The sequence below is a fragment of the Podarcis tiliguerta genome (genome assembly GCF_965153285.1).
Source record: "Podarcis tiliguerta genome assembly, chromosome: 18".
NCBI classification, from domain to species: domain Eukaryota; kingdom Metazoa; phylum Chordata; class Lepidosauria; order Squamata; family Lacertidae; genus Podarcis; species Podarcis tiliguerta.
In genome coordinates this window covers 9,824,735-9,852,699 of record NC_139551.1, presented here as the reverse complement: position 1 = coordinate 9,852,699, position 27,965 = coordinate 9,824,735, and the positions used below count along the sequence as shown (strand labels likewise).

General features: G+C 47.2%; 1 protein-coding gene across 1 annotated transcript in view; it reads right to left on the bottom strand.

The window, feature by feature from the left end:
- COMP (cartilage oligomeric matrix protein) overlaps window positions 1–25,986 on the bottom strand; it is a 45,079-nt gene extending 19,093 nt beyond the window's left edge. The window contains exons 1-10 of the mRNA XM_083421667.1: window positions 25,887–25,986; window positions 15,365–15,416; window positions 13,758–13,930; window positions 12,467–12,604; window positions 10,458–10,535; window positions 8,366–8,524; window positions 5,475–5,579; window positions 4,225–4,332; window positions 2,943–3,102; window positions 1,926–2,044 (exon numbers count right to left, since the gene is read on the bottom strand). Of these exons, the coding sequence (XP_083277793.1) occupies window positions 1,926–2,044; window positions 2,943–3,102; window positions 4,225–4,332; window positions 5,475–5,579; window positions 8,366–8,524; window positions 10,458–10,535; window positions 12,467–12,604; window positions 13,758–13,930; window positions 15,365–15,416; window positions 25,887–25,952 (1,158 nt within the window). The 5' untranslated portion in view covers window positions 25,953–25,986. The remainder of the gene's footprint in view (window positions 1–1,925; window positions 2,045–2,942; window positions 3,103–4,224; window positions 4,333–5,474; window positions 5,580–8,365; window positions 8,525–10,457; window positions 10,536–12,466; window positions 12,605–13,757; window positions 13,931–15,364; window positions 15,417–25,886) is intronic.
- Window positions 25,987–27,965: the final 1,979 nt, after the last annotated feature.

Genomic DNA, 27,965 nt, shown 5'->3' with positions numbered 1-27,965 from the left:
TATTGCAAAATTAATGAATGCTAGAAGAATATTAGAACGAAGCTATATGGCTTTAGCAGAAGGGATATCAAGAACTATATGAATATTAATTGTTAAAGTGGAAAATTTAAAATTAAATTAGGTTAGGATAAATTATAGAATAAAAATTGAGGAAGAGGGAAAGGATTTGTTGAATTAGCAAATTTGAACTAGAATACAAAAAAGGGAGGTGCGAGGAAGTCGAGGAAATAAGCGAAGGAAAGATATAGATATGAAATTTGGGTGTGTGTTTAAATGTTTTTGTTTTGTTTTTGTTGTATTGTTGTATTGTATCTTTTTATTGTCGGTGTATTGTTTGTTGAATTTATGTATTGTTTTTCTTTATTGCCTTTCTTTCTATAACTATAAAATATTTAATAAATATTATTTAAAAAACAAAACAAAACACATCATATGGAGACTTCCAGTGAGCAAAAATGGTGGGCACCGCGGCAGCAAGCAGCTCCTGAAGTCAGCCAGAGCCAACTGCGCTACCAGGCTGGCTCTGGGCTGCTGCCTGCTGCCGCCGCCGCCACTGCCAAAGGGGAACCGGGGACGTCCGGCGGTACAGATCTCCTGCCCCCTTCCCCCTTTGTTTTGACTGATCTGGGGAGGCTCGGGAGTCGCTGCTGGCCGGTTGTTGCTCGGTTTTTGAAAAACTCTGTGCATTTATGTTTCACAGGGTGCGAAAGAAGGGCGTTAAATCTTTATACGATATGCATGTGTGCTTGAGCCCAGGGTCTTTTGCCTCACCATCCTCACTACTGACTCCCCGTTGCTATTCAGCTTCAAAAAAGAGAAAAGAACCACAGGTATGAAGTTTACGGCATGTAATGTCTTAAGAGAGAATATTATGAAAATGATATACAGGTGGTACATGACACAAGTCAAGCTTGCAAAAATCTATCATTTGCCCGATAATAAATGTTGGAAATGTAAAGAAACTGAAGGTACATTCTTTCACCTCTGGTGGACGTGCCCAAGGATTAAGGCTTTCTGGGAGATGATTTATAATGAAATGAAAAAGGTATTTAAATATACCTTTCCGAAGAAACCAGAGGCCTTCCTCCTGGGCATGGTCGGCCATTTGGTGTTAAAGAAGGATAGAACTTTCTTTATGTATGCTACAACAGCAGCAAGAATACCTATTGCAAAGTATTGGAAGACACAAGATCTACCCACCCTGGAAGAATGGCAGATGAAGGTGATGAACTACATGGAAATGGCAGAAATGACCGGCAGAATCAGAGACCAGGGAGAAGAGTTGGTGGAAGAAGATTGGAAGAAATTTAAAGACTACTTACAGAAATATTGCAAAATTAATGAATGTTAGAATGATGTTGGATTGAGGTTAAGTGGTTTTTAGTAATAATGTTACGAAGGAATATGTAAAAACGGATTGTTAACAGGTGAAAATTCAAAGTTACAATATATTAAGATCAAAGATAAGGATAAAAGTAAAGAGGGAAAGGATTTGCTGAATAAATAATTTGAACTGGAATACAAAAAAGGGAGGTGTGAGGAGGTCCGGGAAACAAGCAAATGCAAGATAAGTTATGAAAGATTGAATTGTTTTTAATTGTCTTTTATTTCTGTATTTTTCTTCTTTTTCTTTTTGTAATGTTCTGAAAATTTTAATAAATATTTTATAAAAAAAGAAAAAAGAAAAAAGTGTCCCTGGAGTCATTGAAAAAAAATCTGGTAACCATATCTGAACTGCAGGGGGTGGGGAACCATGTCTACCTACAGCCCCTATTTCAAACTTTCTCTTGAAAGATCTCAGCCATACAGACATTCACCTTCAAGGCCAGTCTCTAGGCATCCTTCAATTTGCTCTCCCACCCTTGGGGAAAGACCCATTTGAACCACACGCCACCAACTCATTCCTTTCTCCAGGAAGCGCTTACCTGGTCCGGGTTGCTAATCAAGGGGCAGCTGTCGCAAACGTCTCCAACCCCGTCACCGTCGCTGTCCCTCTGGTCTGGATTGGGGATCCTCACGCAGTTGTCCAAGACATTTTTAATCTCTGCAGAAGCGGGAGGCAAAAACAGCCACGGTCATCATCAAGAGTGTGGCATCTTGCCTGGCCTGGAAAACTCTAGGATTCTTCTCCTGGAAGAGGCATCAGTGCTTATGCCAATGTCAGGAAGGAGAGTTTGGATTTGATATCCCGCTTTATCACTCCCCTTCAGGAGTCTCAAAGCGGCTAACATTCTCCTTTCCCTTCCTCCCCCACAACAAACACTCTGTGAGGTGAGTGGGGCTGAGAGACTTCAGAGAAGTGTGACTGGCCCAAGGTCACCCAGCAGCTGCATGTGGAGGAGCGGAGACGCGAACCCGGTTCCCCAGATTACGAGTCCACCGCTCTTCACCACTACACCACAGCTGCCTCTCACAAAAATTGAATGCCTGATCCACAGTTCTTCTGGGAGCTTACATTAAAAATAAATAAAACGTTTTTTCAAAAAGCCTCCTGGCCAATTAGTTGTGTGTCTCTTTGTTGATTAATTCAGAAGGTGTGTGTTTTAATTGACTAAATAGACCATCTTTCCACTCCGACAGAGATGGGCTTTCTCAGTCATGTTGTGGAAGGACAGGTGGTGTCTCTGAGATGCCAGGTTGGAGCAGCTACGATTGCCTTCTCCTGTCCATCCCTTTGTCTCAGGCCTGATCCGGCACCCAGGCTCTTCTTACATTCTTGCGGAGCCTCCAGTTCCAGAGCCAGTCTATCTCTATTTCTAGGCTCTGTGGGGGATTTGGCCACTGTGAGAAGAGGTTGGCCCGATCTAGGAGGCCTGCTCTTATGTTCATCACCATAATAATTTGTGACTATTATTGCTGTTAATCCACCCGCTCATCCTCATCTATCCTGCTCCTCAGCCCCTCTGTCGTTGAAATCGCTCAGGGGCCCCGCAGGTACTCACTGTCTCCGTCCATGTCATCGTCGCACAAGTCCCCCCGGCCGTCTCCGTCACTGTCTCGCTGGTCGTTGTTCTTCACGTTCCGGCAGTTGTCACAGGCGTCGCCAAAGCTGTCCTGGTCACTGTTGCGCTGGTCTGAGTTGCGCACAAACACACAGTTGTCCTGGGTGGGGAGAGGAGTTGTGAGTCAGGGGAGGGGGCTGAAGAGATACGGGAGGGCGAGAGTTTGCCTCTGGACTGGAACCCTGAGCCTGTCTCTAATTATTATTATTATTATTATTATTATTATTATTATTATTATTATTATTATTTACAGTGCTACCTCAGGTTAAGTACTTAATTCGTTCTGGAGGTCCATTCTTAACCTGAAACTGTTCTTAACCTGAAGCACCACTTTAGCTAATGGGGCCTCCTGCTGCTGCAGCACCACTGGAGCACAATTTCTGTTCTCATCCTGAAGCAAAGTTCTTAACCTGAGGTACTATTTTTGGGTTAGCACAGTCTGTAACCTGAAGCGTATGTAACCTGAGGTACCACTGTATTATTATTTATACCCCGCCCATCTATCTGGGTTTTCCCAGCCACCCTGGGCGGCTTCCAACAAAGTATTAAAATACAGTGGTCTGTTAAACATTAAAAGCTTCCCTAAACAGGGCTGCCTTCAGATGTCTTCTAAAAGTCTGGTAGTTGTTCTTCTCTTTGACATCTGGTGGGAGGGCGTTCCACAGGGCGGGTGCCACCACCGAGAAGGCCCTCTGCTTGGTTCCCTGTAACTTAGCTCCTTGCAGTGAGGGAACCATCAGAAGGTCCTCGGCACTGGACCTCAGTGTCCGGGCAGAACGATGGAGGTGGAGACGCTCCTTCAGGTCTACTGGACCGAGGCCGTTTAGGGCTTTCAAGGTCAGCATCAACACTTTGAATTGTGCTCGGAAACGTACGTCTCTTGCACAGGCAGCATTCTCCTTCCTCTATCCTTCCTCCAAGCATTAATTTCAGAGGGTTTAGCCTGAGCAGAACTTCACGGAAGGCAACCCAACAATCCAAGCTTCAGAAAAAAGCACCATATATTTAAAGCACACCTCCCCCCCCTACGTAGTTCGCCCTTCACACAACTACCCAGCAGCCTTCACCAACAACAAGGTTTCTGATTTTAACACACACGTGCAATCGCGTTGCTTATTGGAAACTGCCCTCCCTTTTGTGCTCGACAGCTTTCCTTGGTCCTGAAAGCAAAAACGGAACGGCGCTTGTCTACTTGACGTGCACCCAAGACAGGAGTTCAAACCTCGGTGTTTATTATCCCATCGCCGTCGGCGTCGTCATCGCAGGCGTCTCCTATTCCATCTCTGTCCGCATCCTCTTGCCCGGAGTTGGGGACAGTCACACAGTTATCCTGGAAAGGGAGACAACGGTTAGGCTTTTAAGGTGTTTGCGTGTGTGCCTTACGGGGAGCTGCCGGCCAGGACCTCCTGCATGAAAAGCAGGCCTTACATCCTTTCCCTTTCTTTGACCAATAAGGTGGTCAAAGTACTCATTTTTACATCCTTAATATATCAGTGACTTCCCCTCTTTTCTTTCCACAGTTCATTTTAGGTAAAGGTAAAGGTACCCCTGCCCGTACAGGCCAGTCTTGCCAGACTCTAGGGTTGTGCGCTCATCTCACTCAAGAGGCCGGGGGCCAGCGCTGTCCGGAGACACTTCCGGGTCACGTGGCCAGCGTGACGAAGCTGCTCTGGTGAGCCAGAGCCGCACACAGAAACGCCGTTTACCTTCCCGCTAGTAAGCGGTCCCTATTTATCTACTTGCACTCTGACATGCTTTCAAACTGCTAGGTTGGCAGGTGCTGGGACAGAGCAACGGGAGCTCACCCCGTTGTGGGGATTCGAACCGCCGACCTTTCGACTGGCAAGCCCTAGGCGCTGAGGCTTTTACCCACGGCACCAGCCGCGTCCCCACAGTTCATTTTACCTATCATAAATCCCTGCATATTTTACAAAAACTATACCATTCAGTATTCCATTATCAAAACTTATTTACACTGTTGAATTTATCTTAATGCTGCCAGGGTTTTCAACTGTACGCAGTTATTTCCCATATTTTCAGTAAACGTTTTCCAGTCTTCTCTAAATGTACATTCTTCTCGTTCTCTTATTCTATATATTAAGTCTGCAAGCTGCGCGTATTCTGTCAACTTAAGTTGCCGTTCTTCTTTGGTTGGGACCTCGCTCGTTTTCCATTTTTGGGCTAATGAAACACGGGTCGCAGTAGTGGCAGACATAAATAATTATTTCTGACACCTGGGAATTTCAGTCTGAATAATCCCCAACAGAAAGGACTCTGGGGGATTTTTTGGGGGGGAGAGAAAGCACTTTTAAACATTTTTTCCAATTCATTATGGATCATTTCTCAATACTCCTTTACCCTTTTACAAGAGTAAAAGGAATGGAACTCTTAAGTCTGCCTAAGCTGCGCTCAGACAAGGAGAGGCATGGTCGAGGGTGGAGAGGGCCTTGGGCGCTGAGAGTCTCTTCTTACCTTGCGGCACTTCTTGTCTGTACAGCGAAGCTTCTCGTCGGGAAATCCGTCAATGTCAGTGTCTTTGCCGCAGATGAAGCCATTACCGGCCCACCCAACGATGCACTGAAAGCAGACGGGGTACAATATTAACCAAGGAAGGCAGACCTGTTAACACTGGTTCCTCACTTTTCTAGTCTTCACCACACTTCTGCACATGTTTATTATTATTATTATTATTATTATTATTATTATTTAATTTACTTAATCATTTTTTCAATACAAGCAACAAACGCAAAAGACACGTACAACAAAAACCATAATAACACAATTTGACAATTCAGATTTGAATACTGATATACCTAGGACTACACGTTTTTAACAATATTTCCCCACCTCTCTCTCCTCCCCCTACTTCCCCCCACTGTCCGCCTTATCGCTTAAATATTCCTTCCAGATTTCTTCATATTTATCCATTCTTAATTTGCGTCGACATGCAGTTTGTTCGTATGTAGCTAATCTGTCCATATTATCAATCCATGTGCTCAATGGAATCTTTTTGCAGCTCTTCCAATTTATGCGTTTATTATTATTATTTTAAAAACTTGTTCTCTGTTAAAGTCGCCGTGCTTCCTTTAACTTTGCCTTATGCACATTTTTTTTTTTTGCAAGCAATTTCCTGAAACATTGTGCGGTTTTGAATCAACACAATGCATTTTCACACACAGCAACAAGAACAAAAAGGACAAAAAGAACAAAAAGCTCTCCCCTTAAATCAACGCAGATTAGAGATATAAAAATTTATTGGAACCAGGGGTTCCACATTGGCTGTCTCCACTAGAGGTTATGTGTGTTAAAAAAACTAATATGAGAGGAAGCTGGATTACCTATGGAGACCTAGTGGTTAAAGATGGAGAAAAATGGAGATTGAAGCCATATGAACAAGTAAAAGAGTATGTGTTTGATTGGTTTAATTATTACCAGATAAATGATATGTTTAAAAAAGATCTGAAAGAAAAGGGTTACAAAGGAAAAGAGTCAAGATTTCAAACGGAAATAGTAAACAGTGACAGTAAAATAATTTCCAAAATGTACAGAATGTTATTGGAATGGTATACGATGGATGAGGAAGTCAAGTTGGTAATGATCCACTGGGCTAGGGATTTTGGGTACAATATATACTGGGAAGATTGGGTGAAAATATGGAACAACAACTTGAAGTTTACAGCATGCACCACATTAAAAGAAAATACGATGAAAATGGTATACAGATGGTATATCACACCAGTTAAATTAGCAAAGATGTTTAAAATTAATAATAAGTGCTGGAAATGTAAAGAGAAAGAGGGAACTTTTATTCATATGTGGTGGGAGTGCAAAAAAGTGAAAGGGTTCTGGGAGAGGATATACAATGAATTAAAGAAGATGTTAAAATACAGTTTTGTAAAAAGACCAGAAACTTTCCTTTTAGGAATAACGAGGAATGATATTAATAAAAAGGACTGTAAACTTTTCCAATATGCGATAACAGCAGCGAGAGTATTGATGGCCCAGAGGTGGAAACAGGAAGAACTGCCGACTTTGGAGGAGTGGAGAATGAAGTTAACAGATTACGCAGAACTGGATAAATTAACTGGGAAAATTAGATACCAACGAGCCCATAAATTCAATGAGGACTGGGAAAAATTTTCGGAGTATTTGAAAGATGTATGTGATGAGCAAACAACGCTAGTGGGTTTTAAAGAAGTTTTGTGAGTAAGATAAGGAATATTGCAAAAATGTAAACAAATATGTTAAGATATTTATTTATTTACTTATTTGTTTAGTCTAAAAGGAAAACAAAAAAAAAGGAAAAGGAAAAATGGTGATACGGAATTTGAGAAATGTGTAGGAAAATTTTTTATTACGGATGATTGGCAGAAAAGTTGAGGGAAGTCCACATAAAATTGTAAATATGTTAATGGGAAATCTGTATGATTGTAAATATTTATGTAAAAACTGAATAAAAATGAAATGGAAAAAAAAAAATCAACGCTGATTAAGGTATGAGCGAAGGGAGGGTATTAATTTCTGGAGGGGCACGTGTCTGACTGTCTGGCCACTAGGGGGCGACAGAGACTAAACAAAACAAAGGCTTTGAGCCGTAGAAAACTTTGCTGTTCTAATTGCAAAAAATGACCCATACATTCTGAATCTTAAAGCATCAGTTTTAGAAGAGGCGTATTTTGTTGTTCTTTTGCATCAGCCCCCCCCCCACCCCCGGATTTGGTGAGGGAAATATTTAGAAATAGATTTGAATGGAGTCTTCGCTTTTCTGTTTATTATGGACTTGCAGAAACCTGAAATTCACATTTCTAAGGGTGAGCCGGGGGAGAAAAACACACCAGCCAGCTCAGTCTCCTCTAGTCTGCAGAACTTTGCAGCTTCCCCGTTCGCTAGATCTGGAGATGCTTAGGGAGAGACGTGAGGAAGAGGAGGAATCATAGAATCATAGAGTTGGAAGAGACCACAAGGGCCATCGAGTCCAACCCCCTGCCAAGCAGGAAACACCATCAGAGCACTCCTGACATATGGTTGTCAAGCCTCTGCTTAAAGACCTCCAAAGAAGGAGACTCCACCACACTCCTTGGCAGCAAATTCCACTGTCGAACAGCTCTTACTGTCAGGAAGTTCTTCCTAATGTTTAGGTGGGATCTTCTTTCTTGTAGTTTGGATCCATTGCTCCGTGTCCGCTTCTCTGGAGCAGCAGAAAACAACCTTTCTCCCTCCTCCAGGTGACATCCTTTTCTATATTTGAACATGGCTATCATATCACCCCTTAACCTCCTCTTCTCCAGGCTAAACATGCCCAGCTCCCTTAGCCGTTCCTCATAAGGCATCGAGGAGGAGCCCAAAGGAGGCTCTGAACTCACCACACAGCTGAGTGTTCCATCGCGTTCCACAATGCAGTCCGCTTTCTCGTGGCAGGGGCTGAGATCTCCGTTGGGACATCTTCGCTCCATCTTGCTGCGGCAGCCGGAAACCTGGTCCCCTGTGAAGCCAGGCTTGCAAGCCCCACACTTGTAGGAGCCCTGCAGGGAGAAGAAACGGGGTGGTTTGCAGTGGGGCATTTGCAGGGGTGGCCAAGCAGCCGAAAGGATGTCCTCTCGCCTCCCTGGATACGTGAAACCTGCCCTGTTGTTTTGTGGTGCTTTTCTGTTTCCCTTCCACCAATCTTGGGACACCCTTCCTTTTGGGAAACACAGGCCTTTGTGTACCGTTGTTGTAAACAAAAATCTGCCCTTTTTTCCCTTACGGGGTATCCAAGAACCCATACAGAGTTCTTACGTAGGTTCCCTGTTGGTAGGAGAAAATAACAGAGGCCAACCAGAGAATACTGAGAAGCAAAGCAGCTAGTAAGCCTGATCTTTATTGATCTGTTGCAACAGGGTCCTCACTCACCCGTAGGAAAGGAGGAGGACCCTGAACAAAGGTGTGCCTGCCCTTATATAGACATTTTAAATTCCCTGCCCTGGAGCTCAAGACCACCCCTCCATACATCATACATACATCACACAAGGGGTGTAACCCAAGACCATCCCCCAGATACATCATACCTACATCACAGAAAAGGCGGTCTACAGCAGAAATCTGAGTGCATTGTTTATCTCGTCTGACAGGTTACCTGTTTAATGGTCACTTGATTGGATACCCTGGGGAGCCTGGCCAGTCTTTTGTAACGATAAATACTTAGTTCCTGGGCCAGGTCACAGGCTCACACCCTATTCATATCTTAAATGTGCCCTTAAGACAGGATTTGTGAAGGAAAAGATAACGGGGAGGCCTTTCCATTTTCCTTTGACCTTGCAGAGAAAACATTTGGTCAGTTTGGGAATCGAAAATAGTTCCAGGTCTGTCTTCCTGTGCTGATCTATGTGTGTGCTTGGTCGGTACACTTATGAACATTTAACATATATCTAAGACCTCAAAATTCCGATCACACCGTGTGCTTTGTCTTGCTTTCAACGGGATTCTCAGTGTGCAAATGTAGGTCTCTTTCCTTTGCTTTCGGTGTGCTGGGCACCCCCAGGTGGGTGCCATTTGCACCTCTAAACATGAACGAGACAACTGTTGATGCATCTAGCTGTTACCTGGCATAATTTAAATGGGATAGACGGAGCCAGGTGAGAGGCACTCTCAGGATAATTGTCTGCAGCGAAACTAAAATGCAGTAGTCAGGAATCTAACATCTTGAGCTGCTCCCCCTTTTGTTGAAAGGAGGTGATACGGAAGGGGGGGGCATGTCTTCTTCACCTCCTTCTTCGCTACAATATATCCATTTATTTCCAATTGTCAATGACAAAAGGGACTAAAATCTATAAAATTCATAGAAAATCAACGTGCCAATTTGCTCAATTTCTCTAGGACTCCATGACACCTCCCCTGTCCTCCATAATCCCTCAAGCAAGGTGTCAAGACCCTAATCCTGTCAAATCACTCTGCCAAGCCTTTCCTCCGGGCAATGCCAGGTGGCAGACTATGCATACATGAACCATTGACTTCTCATCGCTGGTACTCAGGATGTGCTTATCTGCGCATATCTCCAGCTCTGCATATTCCCCCCTCCCTCCTCCATATGTTAATCCTGTGTAACCCAACCTCTTCTTAATATATTCATGATGTAATCTGTGTAACCCAACCTCTTCTTAATGTATTCATGATGTAACTGGGATGTATTTTGCACTGTATTCTGGGACATGGAGGGAAGTTTCAAAAGTTCATGTCACCCCTTCCTCGCTGTTCAATCTCGCCTTGAACCTGTTGTGCAATAAACTTGGATCTTCTGCAGTTTGCTCCTGTCTCCGGCTGAACTCATTTTCCTCCGCAGGGACCCGCGGACTTAGTCCGACGAGCTGGGTGGCAGAGCAGCCTCGCACCCAGATTTTACCATAACAGAGGGGTGGCGGTTGCCTTTTGCGGCGGGACAGAAGGAAGGTCTGGTCTGAGGCAACTGCCAATAATTACCCGAGTGTTGGTGCAGATGGAATTGGGGACACAGGATCTGCCCATCCCTGTCTCGCACTCGTTGACATCATTGCAGACCTGCGCAGGAAAGAACAGAGAGGGAAGATTTGTGCCTGTTTACCTGGCGGCAAAAACCAGCGGACTGTCCTGTTGTGGCAACTTTAAGGGCCAACACGTTTATTATGTCATAAGCTCCCGGGACCGGGCCTGAGTTTCTGCAGTAATAAATCTGTTTGTCCTCAGAGGTGCCGCAAGACCTTTTGGCTGTTTCAAAGGCATTTTTGGGTGATCAAGTATTTGGGAAGGTCAATAGCTCCACGGGGAGACACAGACGTGGCCTGCAATAAGCAACTCCTTCCTTGCATCTCTGCATTTGTGGCTGCAATAGGTAAAGTCTGCTCTCTAAGGGAGAATCGCCAGTTTAAACGCTGCTCAGGCTGCACACAAAAAGGGCTTCGGTAAATAATTAGACCAAGAGCTAGGGTGAAGATACTGGGGGAAGATGGACCAGAGGTATGCTTGGAACTGAGCAGCCTTGTATAGAGGCACTGCCAGGACTAGAACCCAGAGCCAGGACCCCTCTGCAGCTGCTATGCAGCACAGCGTCAAAAATGGAAACAGGAGCAGAAATTGCTAGTATCCATTTATTCACCCCGGAACCAAAATCAACCTGGGAAATATGGTATTTGCTGTCGTTTTCTACTGTCAGCTCACAAACGATTCATAACTGATTTCATACACCCATCCCCATTCTTTTTGAAATGAATGGGGTTGTAATAATGCAAATGGATTGTGGCTTCGGGCCCTCGTATTTACGGGACCGCCTCTCCTGGTCTGCCCTGCAGAGGACATTAAGGTCCATGAATAACCATAGTTTAGAGGCCCCAGGCCCTAAGGAAGTCAAACTACCCTCCACCAGGGACAGGGCCTTCTCAGTGGTGGCTCCGACCTGGTGGAATGCTCTGTCCCATGAGACCAGGGTCCTGCAGGATTTAACCTCCTTCCATCGGGCCTGTAAGACAGAGCTATTCTGCCTGGCCTTTAATTTGAATTCAGCCTGATCTTTTATTTCCCTTCTCTTCCCTCCCCCTCCCCTTTTATGAAGATCACCCGCTCTGAGACCCCACAGCTAATTCTCCCCTGGCCTCCTCGCTGGCCCAAGTAGGACCAATTCAGCCAGCTAGCCCTGGGGATTATCTAATGCTTATTAAATGGATTTCCCCTAAATTGATTTCTGAACTTTGAATTTTATTGTTATTCATTTTTTTATACTGTATTTTATGCTGCTTTTACAATTAAGTGTTTTTAATTTGTTGTTAGCTGCCCTGAGCCTGGTTTTTGAACCAGGAAGGGCTGGGTATAAATAAATAAAAATATTATTATTATTATTTATTCCTGTAGGCTACATAATTTCACCAGAGAAGACAAGAGAGGCAGATGACATGGCCTTGGGCAGGAGACGAACCGCAGCGGAAGAGAAACAGGATATTGGGCAGAACAGCAGGCAATGCCTTCTTCCGTCCTTGTTCCTATCAGCCCTCCTGCATGCAGGCCCAAGGAGCACAAACAGGCTGCCTGGCCCCTGACTTAAAGGAATGGCAAAGAAATGGAAAACTGGGAAGAACCCAGTGGCGTAGTGTGGGGGGTGCAGGGGGGCCCGGCCGCACCGGGCGCAACATCTGGGGGGGGGCACGTTCGCACTCGCAGCTCTCTGCCCCTACCTGGCTCACTCACTCTCTCTCACTGCAGTGCTGGCTGTGCGAATCCGATCCGAGCCGCCGGGTCGCCGCCCACTGTGGAGGGGATGGTGCCAGGCGTGCGGTGCGGTGCGGAGAGAGAGCGAGGGACTATCTGGGGGAGGGACAGTGCAGCGGGGGGGGCGCAAATTACTTGCCTTGCCCCGGGTGCTGACAACCCACGCTACGCCACTGCCACCCCGCTTCTCTTTCCGCAGCTGTGCTCACCACCACAATCAGAGGGCATAAAGATCCTACCCTACAAAGAGTTACCTGCTTGTTCGCCCTGGCGAAAGCCAGACCGACTCCTTCCAGTATGGGACCAGTGTAGCCAGTAGGGCAGGGGTTGCAGTGGAAGCCGGGGGCTGTGTTGACACACTGGACTCTGGGGAAGCAGGGGTTTGCTGCACACTGCAAGGAGAAAAGGTTTTGCATGATTATAGCATCGCTAAGGGACGCGGGTGGCGCTGCGGGTTAAACCACAGAGCCTAGGACTTGCCGATCAGAAGGTCGGCGGTTTGAATCCCCGCAATGATGGGGTAACCTCCCGTTGCTCGGTCCCTGCTCCTGCCCACCTAGCAGTTTGAAAGCATGAAGTGCAAGTAGATAAATAGGTACCACTCCGGCGGGAAGGTAAACTCTGTTTGCCAGAAGCGGCTTAGTCCTGCTGGCCACATGACCTGGAAGATGTATGCTGGCTCCCTCAGCCAATAAAGCGAGATGAGCGCTGCAACCCCAGAGTTGGTCACGACTGGACCTAATGGTCAGGGGTTCCTTTACCTTTATAGCATCGCTGTAACAGTGGCTGTCAAACAGGTGTGTGTGTGTTTGCAGTTCTGATAGCACCATTTGGGACACTGGCTTGCATTCCCTCCATTGCTCTGCTACCCCCTCCCATGGCAATCTCTTTGGATCGTGTCCTCTCCCCCCCCCCCCCGGTCACATCCTCAGTTGGAGCAAGGTGAAAATGAGGCCAGTGAGCTTGTCCAACATGCCTCCCCCACTGTGTGAATCACGAACACCTCCCGTAATTCTATGCGGTTCTGGAACACCGGCCTTCACATGGAAAGCAGACAATTTGGTATGGGGGTGAATAGGATTCAAACCTCAGCAGTCTGAGTGGTCCTAGAACAATAGGATCCAGAATGCAGCAGTCTGATTGGTCCTAGAACAATAGCATTCAGAATGCAGCAGTCTGATTGGTCCTAGAACAATGCAGCAGTATGATTGGTCGGCAGGAGCCACCCAATCCAGCTCCAGATAGAAGTGAATCCACAACCTGATTGGCCTACAGGAGAATTCCGGAATTAGCCAATCACGTGCAGCCCTTTGTGTAAATCATGTATATAAATCAGATACTCTGAGGGGACTTCCATTCCCTCCTCACCACTATGAGCTGAATAAAGAGCATGAAATCCACTCTCGACTCTGAGTGGAACCCAAGCCAATCTTAGTGGTTCCCCTCCACTCCCAAGCCAGTTGAGGAAAAAAAGATTCAGAAGAGATCTATGGCTTTCTGCTGCCTCCCATCTTTTACGCAGAAGGAAAGGGGGACCCTCCTGACCTCGTCGATGTCGCTGCAGTGGGTCCCGTTCCCCGTGTAGCCCAGAGGACAGGCCCCGCAGCGGAAGCCGGTGGGGGTGTCCGTGCAGGTGACCCCCGGGAAGCAAGGATTCGGGTAGCAGCGATTAAGAGCCGCCACGCTGATGCCGGGGCCAGTAGCTCCTGTGCCGATCCCTGGAAGACAAGGAAACAAAGGCGTTGGGCTGCCCCCACTGGAGGCTGGTCTGTTAGGGGCGAATGGGGCAATGCCCCACCAACCACAGTCATCTGCCTCCTGTCTGCCTTCTCCCTCACAGCCAGCTGGCCGCCTCTTCCTCTGTCTCAAACCAAGTTAAAGGTAAAGGAACCCCTGACCATTAGGTCCAGTCGTGACCGACTCTGGGGTTGTGGCACTCATCTCACTTTATTGGCAGAGGGAGCCGGCGTACAGCTTCCGGGTCATGTGGCCAGCATGACTAAGCCGCTCCTGGGGAACCAGAGCAGCGCATGGAAATGCCGTTTACTTTCCCGCCGGAGCGGTACCTATTTATCTACTTGCACTCTGACATGCTTTTGAACTGCTAGGTGGGCAGGAGCAGGGACCAAGCAACGGGAGCTCACCCCATCGTGGGGATTCGAATCACCGACCTTCTGATCAGCAAGTTCTAGGCTCTGTGGTTTAACCCACAGCGCCACCCGCGTCCCTCAAACCACGTTAACACCATACATTTAAAGCATTATGGCGCCACTTGAAACAGCCTGAAGCGAGATGAGCGCCGCAACCCCATAGTCCCCTTTGACTGGACTTAACCATCCAGGGAACTGTTATCTAACCACAGAACTTAGGACTTGCTGATCGGAAGGTTGGCGGTTCAAATCCCCGCGACGGGGTGAGCTCCCGTTGCTCCGTCCCTGCTCCTACCCACTTAGCAGTTTGAAAGCACACCAGCGCAAGTAGATAAATAGGTACCACGCCAGCGGGAAGGTAAACGGCGTTTCCGTGTGCTGCTCTGGTTCACCAGAAGCGGCTTTTTCATGGTGGCCACATGACCCAGAAGCTGTGTGCCGGCTCCCTCGCCCAGTAAAGCCAGATGAGCGCCGCAACCCCAGAGTTGTTGTGACTGGACCTAACGGTCAGGGGTCCCTTTACCTTTACCCGTGTGGTGCTGATAATGCCAGGTTGCAGGTTTGATCCCCACATGGGGCAGCTGCACATTATTTCTGCCTTGCTATGTGCTGGACCAGGACTAGCGGCTGCCATTAGTGGGCTGCCAGGGAGCAAGGGAGAGGGAAAAAGGCCGAGCTGCTTGTCCTTCAGCTGCAGCCAGGCAGAAATTGCAGTGCACACCCAGCCATGCGCTATTAGGCGATTAGGGGCCACGCCTTGGGTGGGGCTCTCAGGCGGCAGCCCTCTGGCCCCTTACGGCTGGCTGGTTGCACCTGGCAGGTGAGATGAAATCTGGTTGCAATAAGGACCCTGTGGTCCTCTCCCTCCTTTGCAGGAGGGGACGCCTGGAGGCCAGGATGCCTCTGGGCATGCACAAAGTGCCATTCACTCCAATTGCTAGCTTTTAAGGAATGCATTTCATGTTTTGGGTCTGTATGGAGATACCTTTGACAGAGACTTACCACAAGCATCGCACTCCATCACGGTGTTCTTCAAGAAGGTGAGCTCCTTGATCTGCAAAACAATGGTGAAAATAAACACCAGTTTACAGCCCCTTCCTTGGTGATTGGGGGTGGGGGGGTGGGGGGGGTAGGAAAGCTGAGCTTCCGACTCAAGGCCAAGTATACAAAAGCAGAGCGGAGAAAAATTATTTCTGAGGTTTTTCTTCTTCTGAACCTCCTAGAAAAAAAGAAAGCACCTCAAAGTGCAAGTGGACAAATAGGTACCACTCCGGCGGGAAGGTAAACGGCATTTCTGTGCGCTGCTCTGGTTCGCCAGAAGCGGCTTAGTCCTGCTGGCCACATGACCCGGAAGCTGTACGCCGGCTCCCTCGGCCAGTAAAGCGAGATGAGCGCCGCAACCCCAGAGTTGGCCACGACTGGACCTAATGGTCAGGGGTCCCTCTACATTTAGCTACAGGGGCAGGGGCCAGTTGTTGGTTTTTTTGCCCCGGGTGAAACCTCCAGAGGGGCGCCATGGAGGCTCCCAACCTGCTTGTGTGTGTGTGTGTGTGTGTGTGTGTGTGTACACAAATGTGTATGGGGGGGTGCCAATCTGGGTCTTTGACCCCGGGTGAAATAAAGCCCAGTTTCGCCCCTGCTTTTTGCCCAGGGTGGAGATAACGAGGCCAAATGCCAATTAATGTATTGCCCAGCGTGTGCCGTTTTGAGTTCCCTAGGGGCGCTCCTGAGAAAAACGAGGAACTATCTGTTAAAACTGGCTTGGTAGATAAAGTCTGGACCCCGTTCCCATCTGGATTTGGCCTCGAAGGCAGGAAGAACTACCCCAGCCGGGGAACAGCAGAAGGTCTACTTGAGGTAATCACCTCATCCGGCAGAAAGCCGGAGGGTCACTATTTGCTTTCCAGCTTGCAATTAAACTGTGGCCAACGTTTTGCGGTTTTTCAAGAAGCTTTAATCTAACCCAGACCTTCCTGTAAACCTGGGCAGCGCAGGCCTAAAGGGACCCGTGGTGGTTTTAGCTTCCACTGCCAGATTTTTTATTTATTTTAATTTCTTTTTGCGTTTTGTGGGTGGGCGGTTTGTATATTTCAGGAGAAACTGACAAACACCGTCCAACCTCAAAGTGACAAGGGCATGCGCGACCTTATTTTGGAGATATGCCCCTTTTTGAAAACGTATATTTCGAAATGGTAGAGGCTGAAGATGGATGGGTGTGCAGTTAGAAGAGAGCAGCGCAAAGAGCTTGTGAAAAGTTCATTTTCTTTTTATTCAGAAGTGGCAGAGCAGAGGAATAACCTTGTGAAGTGAAAGGATAAGAAAGAGGGATTTATATCTAGATGCTGGGATAGAGAGGATAAGGAAAACAGGAAGACACAACGAGAGATAAAGGAGGTGCTGTGGGATTGGTGGAAGTCATTGTTTGTTTTTATTTTTAGTGTTTATATTATTAACTTGTATGATATGGATTTGTGGGGTTTTTTGTATGCTGGCTTTTGGGTTTTGTGTATTTTTCGTGTTGTTGTTGTTGTGTGGAAAATACAAATAAAATTTATTATTAAAAAAAGAAAAGAAATGGCAAGGCAGAAGGACTGCTTTGTGAGATAGCGTGTTCTCCAATAAATGAGAGCACGTGTTGCGGTGTGGGCCAGTTAATTAATTTGGCACGTTGTCGCTGTCAGTCGAGCTTCCACCATCAGGAGCAGCCTACCTTCAACTAGAAGCATATTACATATTAATCTTGTTGCCAGGTAAGTTAATAGTTGTTGCCTGGCATTTGTGATTGGATAACCGGGTTGCTGGGGCAAATTGTATGTTGCAAATTGGGTGGGTGGGACCATAGTCTTTAAATATTGGTGCACTCTGGTTTCTCTTTCTCTTTGCAGAGTGCATCGGATCACCCGCCCGCCTGTCCCCTTTTCCGGTTGACCTTGCTTTGCCTGTCATGGGGTCGTCTGCCTTGGCGCAGGGGCCTAGTAGGAATTTTGCCATTTGGTGATTGGCTGTGCCATTTGGTTTTTTTCCCCCCCATATAATATTTTATTAAGATTTTTCAAAACATTACAAAGAAAAAAAATAGGAAAAAAAAACAATTAAAAACAGTTCAATCTTTCATAACTTATCTTGCATTTGCTTGTTTCCCGGACCTCCCCACACCTCCCCTCTTTGTATTCCAGTTCGATTTTTTTATTCAGCAAATCCTTTACCTTTATCCTTTTCTTTGATCTGAATATATTATACCTTTAAATTTTCACCTGTTAACAATCCGTTTTTGCATATTCCTTCATGACATTATTACTAAAAACCCCTTAACCTCAATCCAACATCTGTGCCATTTGGTTTTTGCCTACTACTCTGCAATTCGTCACAACTTGTAAGGTTGCGGTTAGGCATTGGTTATAACATGCTGGTGGTGGAGGGGTCAGAATAGGCTGTGCCTGCCCCTCCTATTGCGCTGAAGGGAATTCCCTTAAAGGAATCCTGGGGCTTGCCATGATTTCGTCCAATCCCTGTCATGGGACCAGGGCCGCCCAATCCCTGTCATGGGAATCCTTGTCATAGGACCGGGCCGGCAAGCTTTCGGGGAGCTGCTGGGGTGAGCCGCGTGGGTCCGACGCTTAGCTCAAATGACCCCCAAGTTTGACTTTCCCTTCTACTGGCTACCGATCGGACCTCGGGATGTCAGTTCTGTCCCAGGCGGGGGGACAGATAGTCATAACCAATGTCTAAACAACAAATTTTGTATTTTAATAAAGTTGTGGCCAAAATAGTGCCCCAAAAAACAAAACTAAATTACGTGTTATGTGTGAAGTTATTTGAGGGGTGGCCTGGGGACCTACACACGCAACAAACTAGACCCAACAGTGAGCAACCATGATGTCCCCCACCCAACAGCACAATAAGGAAAACTAATCCCTGTAATATGCTTCTAGTTGAAGGTAGGCTGCTCCTGATGGTGGAAGCTCGACTGACAGCGACAACGTGCCAAATTAATTGTTAGTGCTGGGCCCATAAGTTGCCATAAGCCCCTCGTCTTCCTCAAGTGTAGTGGGTTTTTGGAGAGGGTTGGTCTGGGTTTAATGGGTATGATATTAATGAATGTGATGGGCGGGAATAAATTAAGGTGACTTTATGTAGAAATGATTTATTGGAATGGGCAAGCACATGTGATGAAGGGGAATTGAACTGATCTGAAGCAAGGAGGGTTGGGAAATTAATTTGGGGGGTGTCTTTGTGTAAATGAAAAGAAGAACGAACTGGGTGTGGGTAGCAAATGCATTGAATAATTCATCTGGGCTGATGTGGGTGGGGGATTATTCTGGTCTGCCCTTCCGTGACACTGAAAATCCAAATTTCAACTCCAGGCAATAGAAATGGCTAAGTTTATGGTCCAATCGGACCAAAAAATATTAAAAGAATGGGGACGTGCTAAAGAGTATATGAAAAAACATTGTTCTGGAGTAAGCCTGTCAGTAGGTAATGAATGAAGCTTTGCAGGGTTAAAGAAAGAGAAAAATGGTGCAAAAAGTATAAACATAGAGGTAATCTACATTAAAGGTAAAGGTCAAGGTAGCCCTGCCTGTACGGGCCAGTCTTGCCAGACTCTAGGGTTGTGCGCCCATCTCACTCAAGAGGCCAGGGGCCAGCGCTGTCCGGAGACACTTCCGGGTCACGTGGCCAGCGTGACATTGCTGCTCTGGCGAGCCAGAGCCGCACACGGAAACGCCGTTTACCTTCCCACTAGTAAGCGGTCCCTATTTATCTACTTGCACCCAGGAGTGCTTTCGAACTGCTAGGTTGGCAGGCGCTGGGACCGAGCGACGGGAGCGCACCCCGCCACGGGGATTCAAACCGCCGACCTTTTGATCGGCAAGCCCTAGGCGCTGAGGCTTTAACCCACAGCGCCACCTGCGTCCCAATCTACATTAGACACAACCATTTAGAAAGAGTAAAAATTTCGAGGTCTTAGAACAAAGGAAGGAAGTCAATATGTGTATACGTATGTAATGATTAGAAGGATGATATGGTTTTATTTGTAGATGTGTGTTTTTGTTTTTTGTTGTTTTTTCCTCATGTTTTTTTCTTGTTTGTACTGCTTTATTTTGGATTTAATGTTTGTAATTTTTGTTGTAATTTTGCATTGAAAATAAAATAAAAATAAAAAAAGAAAGAAATGGCTAAGTTTATGCAGACCTCATTGTCCTCGTAAACCCCAAATCTTTTAAGTGCCTAGCCATTCGACCAGACAGCCCACACCTTCTTGTTCTTGTTCCTCCCCACAAGTTGCTATGTGCAGCTTCCATCAATATGCAGATGACACCTGGTTCTATCTCTCTTTCAAATCAGAACCAGTGAAGGCGGTGAAGGTCCTGTGTGAGTGCCTGGAGGCGGTTGGAGGATGGATGGTGGCTAACAGATTGAGGTTGAATCCTGACAAGACAGAAGTACTGTTTTTGGGGGACAGGAGGTGGGCAGGTGTGGAGGATTCCCTGGTTCTGAATGGGGCAACTGTGCCCCTGAAGGACCAGGTGTGCAGCCTGGGAGTCATTCTGGACTCACAGCTGTCCATGGAGGTGCAGGTCAGTTCTGTGTCCAGGGCAGCTGTCTACCAACTCCATCTGGTATGCAGGATGAGACCCTCCCTGGCCGCGGACTGTCTCGCCAGAGTGGCCTATGCTCTGGTTATCTCCCGCTTGGACTACTGCAATGCGCTCTACGTGGGACTTCCTTTGAAGGTGACTCAGAAACTACAACTAATCCAGAATGCGGCAGCTAGACTGGGGACTGGGAGCGGCCGCAAAGACCACATTACACTGGTCTTATTATTATGTGCAGAGGTAGCCTGCCTCTGAGCTTTGAGGCTCTACCTAGCCACTGAGGCAAGCAGCGGCCAAAAGACTTTGCCCATGTTGATTCCCCCCCCCCCAATGCCTTAAGAAAGTAAACAGATTGGGCCAAACAATGCCCCCAAAGTCCAGCATACTGTTCTTGCAGTGGCCAGTGTTTACATTACTGCCTTCTACTGTGGAGGCAGCGCATATAGCCAATGTGGCTGGCAGCCAAAGTGATGATGATGATGATAATGATGATAATAATAATTTATTTATACCCCGCCCTTCTTGGTTCAAAAACCGGTCTCAGGCGGCTAACAACAAATTTAAAACACTTTAAAACACTTAATTATAAAAGCAGCATACAATACAGTATAAAAACATGAACAACAATAAAATTCAAAAATCAATTAGATAATTCCCAGGGCTAGCTGGCTGAGTTGGTCCTACTTGGGCCAGCGAGGAGCCCAGGGGAGAATTAGCTGGGGGGTCTCAGATCGGATGATATTTATAAAAGGGGAGGGGGAGGGAAAAGAAGGGAAATAAAAGATGAGGCTGAATTCAAATTAAAGCCTTTTCCTCCATGAATAGAGAATAGGGGGTCATTGATGGGGCGAGGGCCAATGCTCCGTGTTCTGCCAGTGGGCAACCGGATGCCATTATGGGAAGCCCACGAGCAAGACCTGAGTTCAAGAGCACGCTCCCTTCCTTCATAAAAGGGGTTTCTTTCTTTTTGAAAAGACAGGCCCCTGATGGACGGGACTGCTAGGTCCATCCGGCCCCCGGCGAGAGGCTTGCGAGTGGAGGCATCCCAGCTGCCTGGGGAAGAGCTGACTTCATCTCGGCAAGGACGGCCGGAGAGGAACGCACGACGGCGACTCCCCCCGGAGGCCCCCCCCGGCTCCGCAAGAGTTTGTCCTGGCACAGAGAGGGCCAGTCTGCTTTTCCAGTTTGCTGGCAGGGAGAGGCGGCCAGGGAGCCGGGGGTGGAAGGCAAAGCGCGTCTGGAATGTGGAGTTACACAAGAGAGAGGCAGCCGGACAAAGCAGACTTTGCATGGCCAAGGGCGGAAGACCCCCAGACGATGCTTCGCCCTCAGAGCATCGGCGCAGCCATCTTGCTGCACGCCCTCCAACATTTATCCAGTGGGAACAGGGGTGTCCTAAGGAAAAGCGGGACGTTCTGGGATCAAATCATAAACCGGGGCGGCTTCTGTAAATCCAGGACTGTCCCTGGGAAATAGGGGTGTGATAGGAATTCTGAGGTCTTAGATATATGGTAATGTTCATAACATTATGCGGGTGGCGCTGTGGGTTAAACCACAGAGCCTAGGACTTGCCGATCAGAAGATTGGTGGTGCGAATCCCCGCGACCGGGTGAGCTCCCGTTGCTCGGTCCTTGCTCCTAACAACCTAGCAGTTCGAAAGCACATCAAGTGCAAGTAGATAAATAGGTACCACTCCGGCGGGAAGGTCAACGGCATTTCCGTGCGCTGTTCTGGTTTGCCAGAAGCGGCTTAGTCCTGCTGGCCACATGACCCGGAAGCTGTATGCCGGCTCCCTCGGCCAATCAAGCGAGATGAGCGCCGCAACCCCAGAGTCATCCACGACTGGACCTAATGGTCAGGGGTCCCTTCACCTTTACCTTTAATGTTCATAAGTGTACCAACCAAGCACGTACATAGATCAGCACAGGAAGACCAACCTGAGACCATTTTGATTCCCAAACTGGCCAAATGTTTTCCCTGCAAGGAAGGGAGGGGGGTGTCAGGAAACCTCCCCATTGTCTCTTTCCTCACAAATCCTGTCTTAAGGGCACATTTAAGATATGAATACGGTGTGAGCCTGTGACATGGCCATTATGAAAGACTAGCCAGGCTTCCCAGGGTATCCAATCAAGTGAGCATTAACATGTAACCTGTCAGACAGGAGATAAACAACGCGCTCAGATTTCTGTTGTAGACCGCCTTTTCTGTGATGTAGGTATGATGTATCTGGGGTGGTGATCTTGGGTTACACCCCTTCTGTGATGTATGTATGATGTATGGAGGGGTGGTCTGGAGCTCCAGGGCAGGGAATTTAAATTGTCTTTATAAAGCTTTGCACACCATTTTTCTGGGTCCTCCTCCTTTCCTGAGTGTGAGGGGAGCACTCTGTTGCAACAGATCAATAAAGATCAAGCTTACTAGCTGCTTTGCTTCTCAATATTCTCTGGTTGGTCTCTGTTATTTTCTCCTACCAATAGGGAACCTATGTAAGGACTCTAGATGGGCTCTTGGATACCCCATAAGGGAAAAGGGCAGATTTTGTTTACAACAAGGGCATTTGGAGGGCCTAGGATGCTGGGGAAAAACACCCTCTGGGAAGCCAATGTGCTTCTCCTCTGCTATGTGGCATAGAGAGTCTGTTATGCTGGCATTCCCGCTAATACCAAACGCGGGTGGCCAGTGCCAACGGGTTGGAGCCCAAAGAAGGACCGTTGAGAAAGTGGGGCTTGAGTCCTGGTCTGACTGCACTGGCTACCAGTGAGTTTCCAGGCCCAATTCAAAGTGCTGGTCCTGACCTATACAGCCTTAAACGGCTCAGGACCGCAATACCTCAAGGACTGCCTCTTTCCATATGAACCTGCCAAGACCCTGGGATCACCTTCCGAGGCCCTCCTTCATGTGCCTCCTCCTTGAGAGGTGCGGAGGGTGGCAACATGAGAACGGGGCCTTCTCTGCGTTGGCTCCCCATCCGTGGAATGCTCTCCCCAGGGAGGTTCGCCTGGCGCCTTCATTATACCCCTTTAGGTACCAGGCAAAAATGTTCCTTTTTAATCAGGCCTTTGATTGACCTGATGGACATCCTATGCCCTTTTAAAATGTGGCTCTTTGGGGGGGGGGTTGTTATTGGGTTATTGCTTTTATTGTAATTTTATATACTGTGATCTTATTGTGTGAACCGCCCTGAGACCTCCGGGTATAGGGTGGTATATAAATTCAATCATCATCATCAATCATCATCTCACTTGTGGGTTTTCTGCAATGGGCATCTGATGACCAGAGACCTACCCTTCCTTCTCCCCCTAGAGATTTATTTGCTCCTAACTGGAGCGGCAGGACGTAAGCAGAGATCTGTTGGGTGAGCCAGAGGGAAATTCCACCCCACATTTTGTTTCCGCTGGGTGTGCAGCAAGGCACCTCTGGGGACAAGTAGACAAGCAAGGCAAAGTAAGGCAAAATCACCTTCTCCCAAACTCGCCGCTGCCCTGTGGTCTGTCCCAATAATCTCGTCCTGGGGGTGGATAAATTAATTGGTTTAAATAAGGGGTGGGGAACTGTGGTGCACCCACAGCCTAATTTCCAGTGCCATGGGGGGGGGGGAATGAATGGAGTGATGGAAGGAAGCTGAGGGGGGGGGAGTCCTGTTCACACATCAGGGGTGCTCTGTCCCTCTCTTGTCGGGTGGGAAGGAATATGTCTAGGTTTGTCATTGCTTTTCTCCCAAGAAGCACGGAATTAAAAGATGCAATGACAAACCTAGACAGCATCTTAAAAAACAGAGACATCACCTTGCCGACAAAGGTCCGTATAGTTAAAGCTACGGTTTTCCCAGTAGTGATGTATGGAAGTGAGAGCTGGACCATAAAGAAGGCTGATCGCCGAAGAATGGATGCTTTTGAATTCTGGTGCTGGAGGAGACTCTTGAGAGTCCCATGGACTGCAAGAAGATCCAACCTCTCCATTCTGAAGGAAATCAGCCCTGAGTGCTCACTGGAAGGACAGATCCTGAAGCCGAGGCTCCAGTACTTTGGCCACCTCATGAGAAGAGAAGACTCCCTGGAAAAGACCCTGATGCTGGGAATGATGGAGGGCACAAGGAGAAGGGGATGACAGAGGACGAGATGGTGGGACAGAGTTCTCGAAGCTACCAGGGAATGTGACCCTCAATAGATTTTATTTATTTTTTAAAAAGCTCCCTCTCTCCCTTTCAGGAGATTTTGGAGGCCTTGGATTGGCCCAGACTTTCACTCTTTATGTTCAGGATCCTTTTTTTGCGGGAAATTCCCTTATTCCAGCGCTGTTTCCCGCTGCTTCCCGCTGCTATCCCGGAATGTTAGATATACCGTAGACTGTCCCTGGGACAGGTGAGGCTGCTGATCCCTTATTTTGAAATCTGAAAGTTGACAGCTATGTTAATTGCTTCTTGTCCATTATAATCAGGGCTACAGAATCAGTTCTCAGGGTTTTTCTCAAACGGTAGCCATGCTCAGACAGACCCACTGAAATGAAAGGACACGGTTTACTCCAGTCCATTAGTTTAGGTGGGTGCAATGGAGAAGAGGCTTCCCCAGGTGTAGCACCTAAGGTAAGGTTACCAGATGTCCCCATTTCCCAGGGACGGTCCACGGAACGGCTAAGGGAGCTGGGCATGTTTAGCCTGGAGAAGAGGAGGTTAAGGGGTGATATGATAGCCATGTTCAAATATATAAAAGGATGTCACCTAGAGGAGGGAGAAAGGTTGTTTTCTGCTGCTCCAGAGAAGCGGACACGGAGCAATGGATACAAACTACAAGAAAGAAGATTCCACCTCAACATTAGGAAGAACTTCCTGACAGTCAGAGCTGTTCGACAGTGGAATTTGCTGCCAAGGAGTGTGGTGGAGTCTCCTTCTTTGGAGGTCTTTAAGCAGAGACTTGACAACCATATGTCAGGAGTGCTCTGATGGTGTTTCCTGCTTGGCAGGGGGTTGGACTCGATGGCCCTTGTGGTCTATTTCAACTCTATGATTCTATTCTATGATTTACAAACCAGTCCCCATACAAAATCCATTGAAGTTGAAAAGTGTCCCCGGATTCATTGAAAAAAAAATCTGGTAACCTTTACCTAAAGCCAGAATTCGGCATCTGGGGTGGGATGCTGACCAACGTCGCCCTGCAGCCTGCATCCTCCACATGCAGTTTCTTTGCAAGTTTCTAGTCCTTATGAAAGCTTGGCAAGCACCAGAGAACACTGCAAATGAGGAAAACCCTGCCGCTTGGGTTGGATAGAGGTGACCCCATGCAAAATAAATTATCGCTCTACCAACAGTGGAATCCTGGAACTGAAATATTTGTCAAATGCTTAAGGATAACCATTGTTGTTGTTGTTATAAAAAAAAGATCTGGTGTGCAAATAGCCTGTGCACAATTAGTGCATAATTTGATGGTGGGGAACGGCTTTCGTCTGCCACGCCGGGATCAGGTGTTTTAGAATGGCTATGTAGGGTTCAAGTGTTTTAATCTTTTTCTCCTTTTTAACTTAAAAGTAAGGGACGCGGGTGGCGCTGTGGGTAAAAGCCTCAGCGCCTAGGGCTTGCCGATTGAAAGGTCGGCGGTTCGAATCCCCGCGGCGGGGTGCGCTCCCATTGTTCGGTCCCAGCGCCTGCCAACCTAGCAGTTCGAAAGCACCTCCGGGTGCAAGTAGATAAATAGGGACCGCTTCCTAGCGGGAAGGTAAACGGCGTTTCCGTGTGCTGTGCTGGCTCGCCAGAGCAACTTCGTCACGCTGGCCACGTGACCCGGAAGTGTCTCCGGACAGCGCTGGCCCCCGGCCTCTTGAGTCAGATGGGCGCACAACCCTAGAGTCTGTCAAGACTGGCCCGTACGGGCAGGGGTACCTTTACCTTTAACTTAAAAGGAGGAGGGTGTGAATGGCATCGCGCCCCACCTTACCTGCTGTTTCAGCAGTTCTGTGATCTGCCGCAGAACCTGGTTCGTCTCCCTCATCTCTGAGAGCATCTGGGGCGAAAGGTCTCCGCCTGCAATGAGAATGCATCGGATATTTTCCCGTTACTTCACGGCGCAAGAGAATCATGGGGCTGACTCTGAGCTAAGGCGCCTGCTCAGCCCCATATTCAGCCTTTTGAACACAATTATCTGACCAGTTAGAAATCACAGGGGAGCTGCCTGCCTGAGTCACTTCAGAGAAATCTTGAACTGGGAACAAGGTATACCAGTTAAGCAGAGAAGCCATCTTCAGTCACGCTCTGTGGAAGTAAAGCAGCAAAACCAGCTTTTTTCCTCTTTTTACAATTAAAATCTGCCCCCTTGCAGTTAAAGTCTCAATCAACTTTTGTTTTAGTTGATCAATCTATTCACAGAGATAATTCAGTTTGGTGGCACCTGAGACCCAACCCCTGCTCCCTGCTCTTTGTCCAGCCAGCCACCTCAACCGATCAACTGCTGCGATTGCTGTCCAGCAACAGGTAGCTTGCATCGGAATAGGGAGGTTCCATTTTAGCTATCTTGACCAACAGCCATTGATAGACCTCTCATTCTCCATGAATTTATCTAATTCCCCCTCCCCACTTTAAAGCCACCCGGCTGCTGCTGCTGCAGCAACATCTTGTGGCAGTGAGTTCCACAAGTTAAATTATCTGCTGAGTGACATACTGAAATTCATTTTGTGGATCGGTTGGTATTAAATGGATGAACCCAAGTGAGGAAATACTATGCAATATATATATACACACACATATACACATACACACACACATACATACACACATTTCTATCCACTTTTTCTTCATCTATACTTTATTTAACCTTCTTAATCACTTTTCCCCGTTAAACGAAAACCTCCATATTTTTTTTAGGGGAGGGCCTATAGCCTAGTGGGTAGAGCAGGTTCAAACCCAGCACCTCCAGGGAATCTCTCCCTGCCTGACCTCTTGGGGGAGCTGCTGCCAGTCAGTGCAGACAAAACTGCACTAGATGGGCTAATGGCGGCTTCCTGTATAGGGAATCGTAGAAATTGTAGAGTTGGAAGGGGCCACGAGGGTCATCTAGTCCAACCCCCTGCAACACAGGACTCTTTTCGCCCAACCTGGGGCTCAAACACACGACCCTGAGTTCAAGAGCCCTCACGCTCTGCGGCAGGCATAGGCAAACTCGGCCCTCCAGATGTTTTGGGACTACAACTCCCATCATCCCTAGCTAGCAGAAGCAGTGGTCAAGGATGATGGGAGTTGTAGTCCCAAAACATCTGGAGGGCCGAGTTTGCCTGTGCCTGCTCTACGGACTGAGCTGTCCCACTACAGGGTGCAAATAGAGCCAGGATAACTTTGGTCACCTTTTTCTGCACTTTCCCCACAACTTCTTAAGGTCCTTTTTAAAGACAAGACAGGGCAGTTAGTAATAATAATAATAATAATAATAATAATAATAATAATAATAATAATAATAATTTTTATTTATACCCTGCCCTCCCCAGCCGAGACCAGGCTCAGGGCGGCTAACACCAGGTATAAAAACAATTGATTAAAATACAACTTGTGGTATGTGCACATCTGTGGAGCTAAAACTTCAGGGTTAACTCGTGTTTGTTTGTGTGTGTGCGCCTGCCTGTAATTGCAATTACACGTCGTTCCAAGCCCAATTAAGCCCTGGAAACTGGTAGCTTTTCATCCACCCCACCCTGCAAGGTAAATTGTCCAGAAGTTCGTTCCACAAGTCCGTTCCTGCTCAAACTTACAAACCCTCGGGTTTTTTAGACTTTAAAAGGTTGCAGCTTCCAGTGTTAGATCATATGCCCCCCCAAAAAAACAAAACACACCCCAGGAGCTATTCTCCAAACCCCACCAAATGACTTGCCCCCACAATTGCAGATCAGCCATTTCAGGTTGTGACTGAGGTGTGACAGGGTATGAAATTCAGGTTGTGACAGGGTGTGAAATGCGCCCCTTGAAATTATTATTATTATTATTATTATTATTATTATTATTATTATTATTATCATTATTATTATTGCAA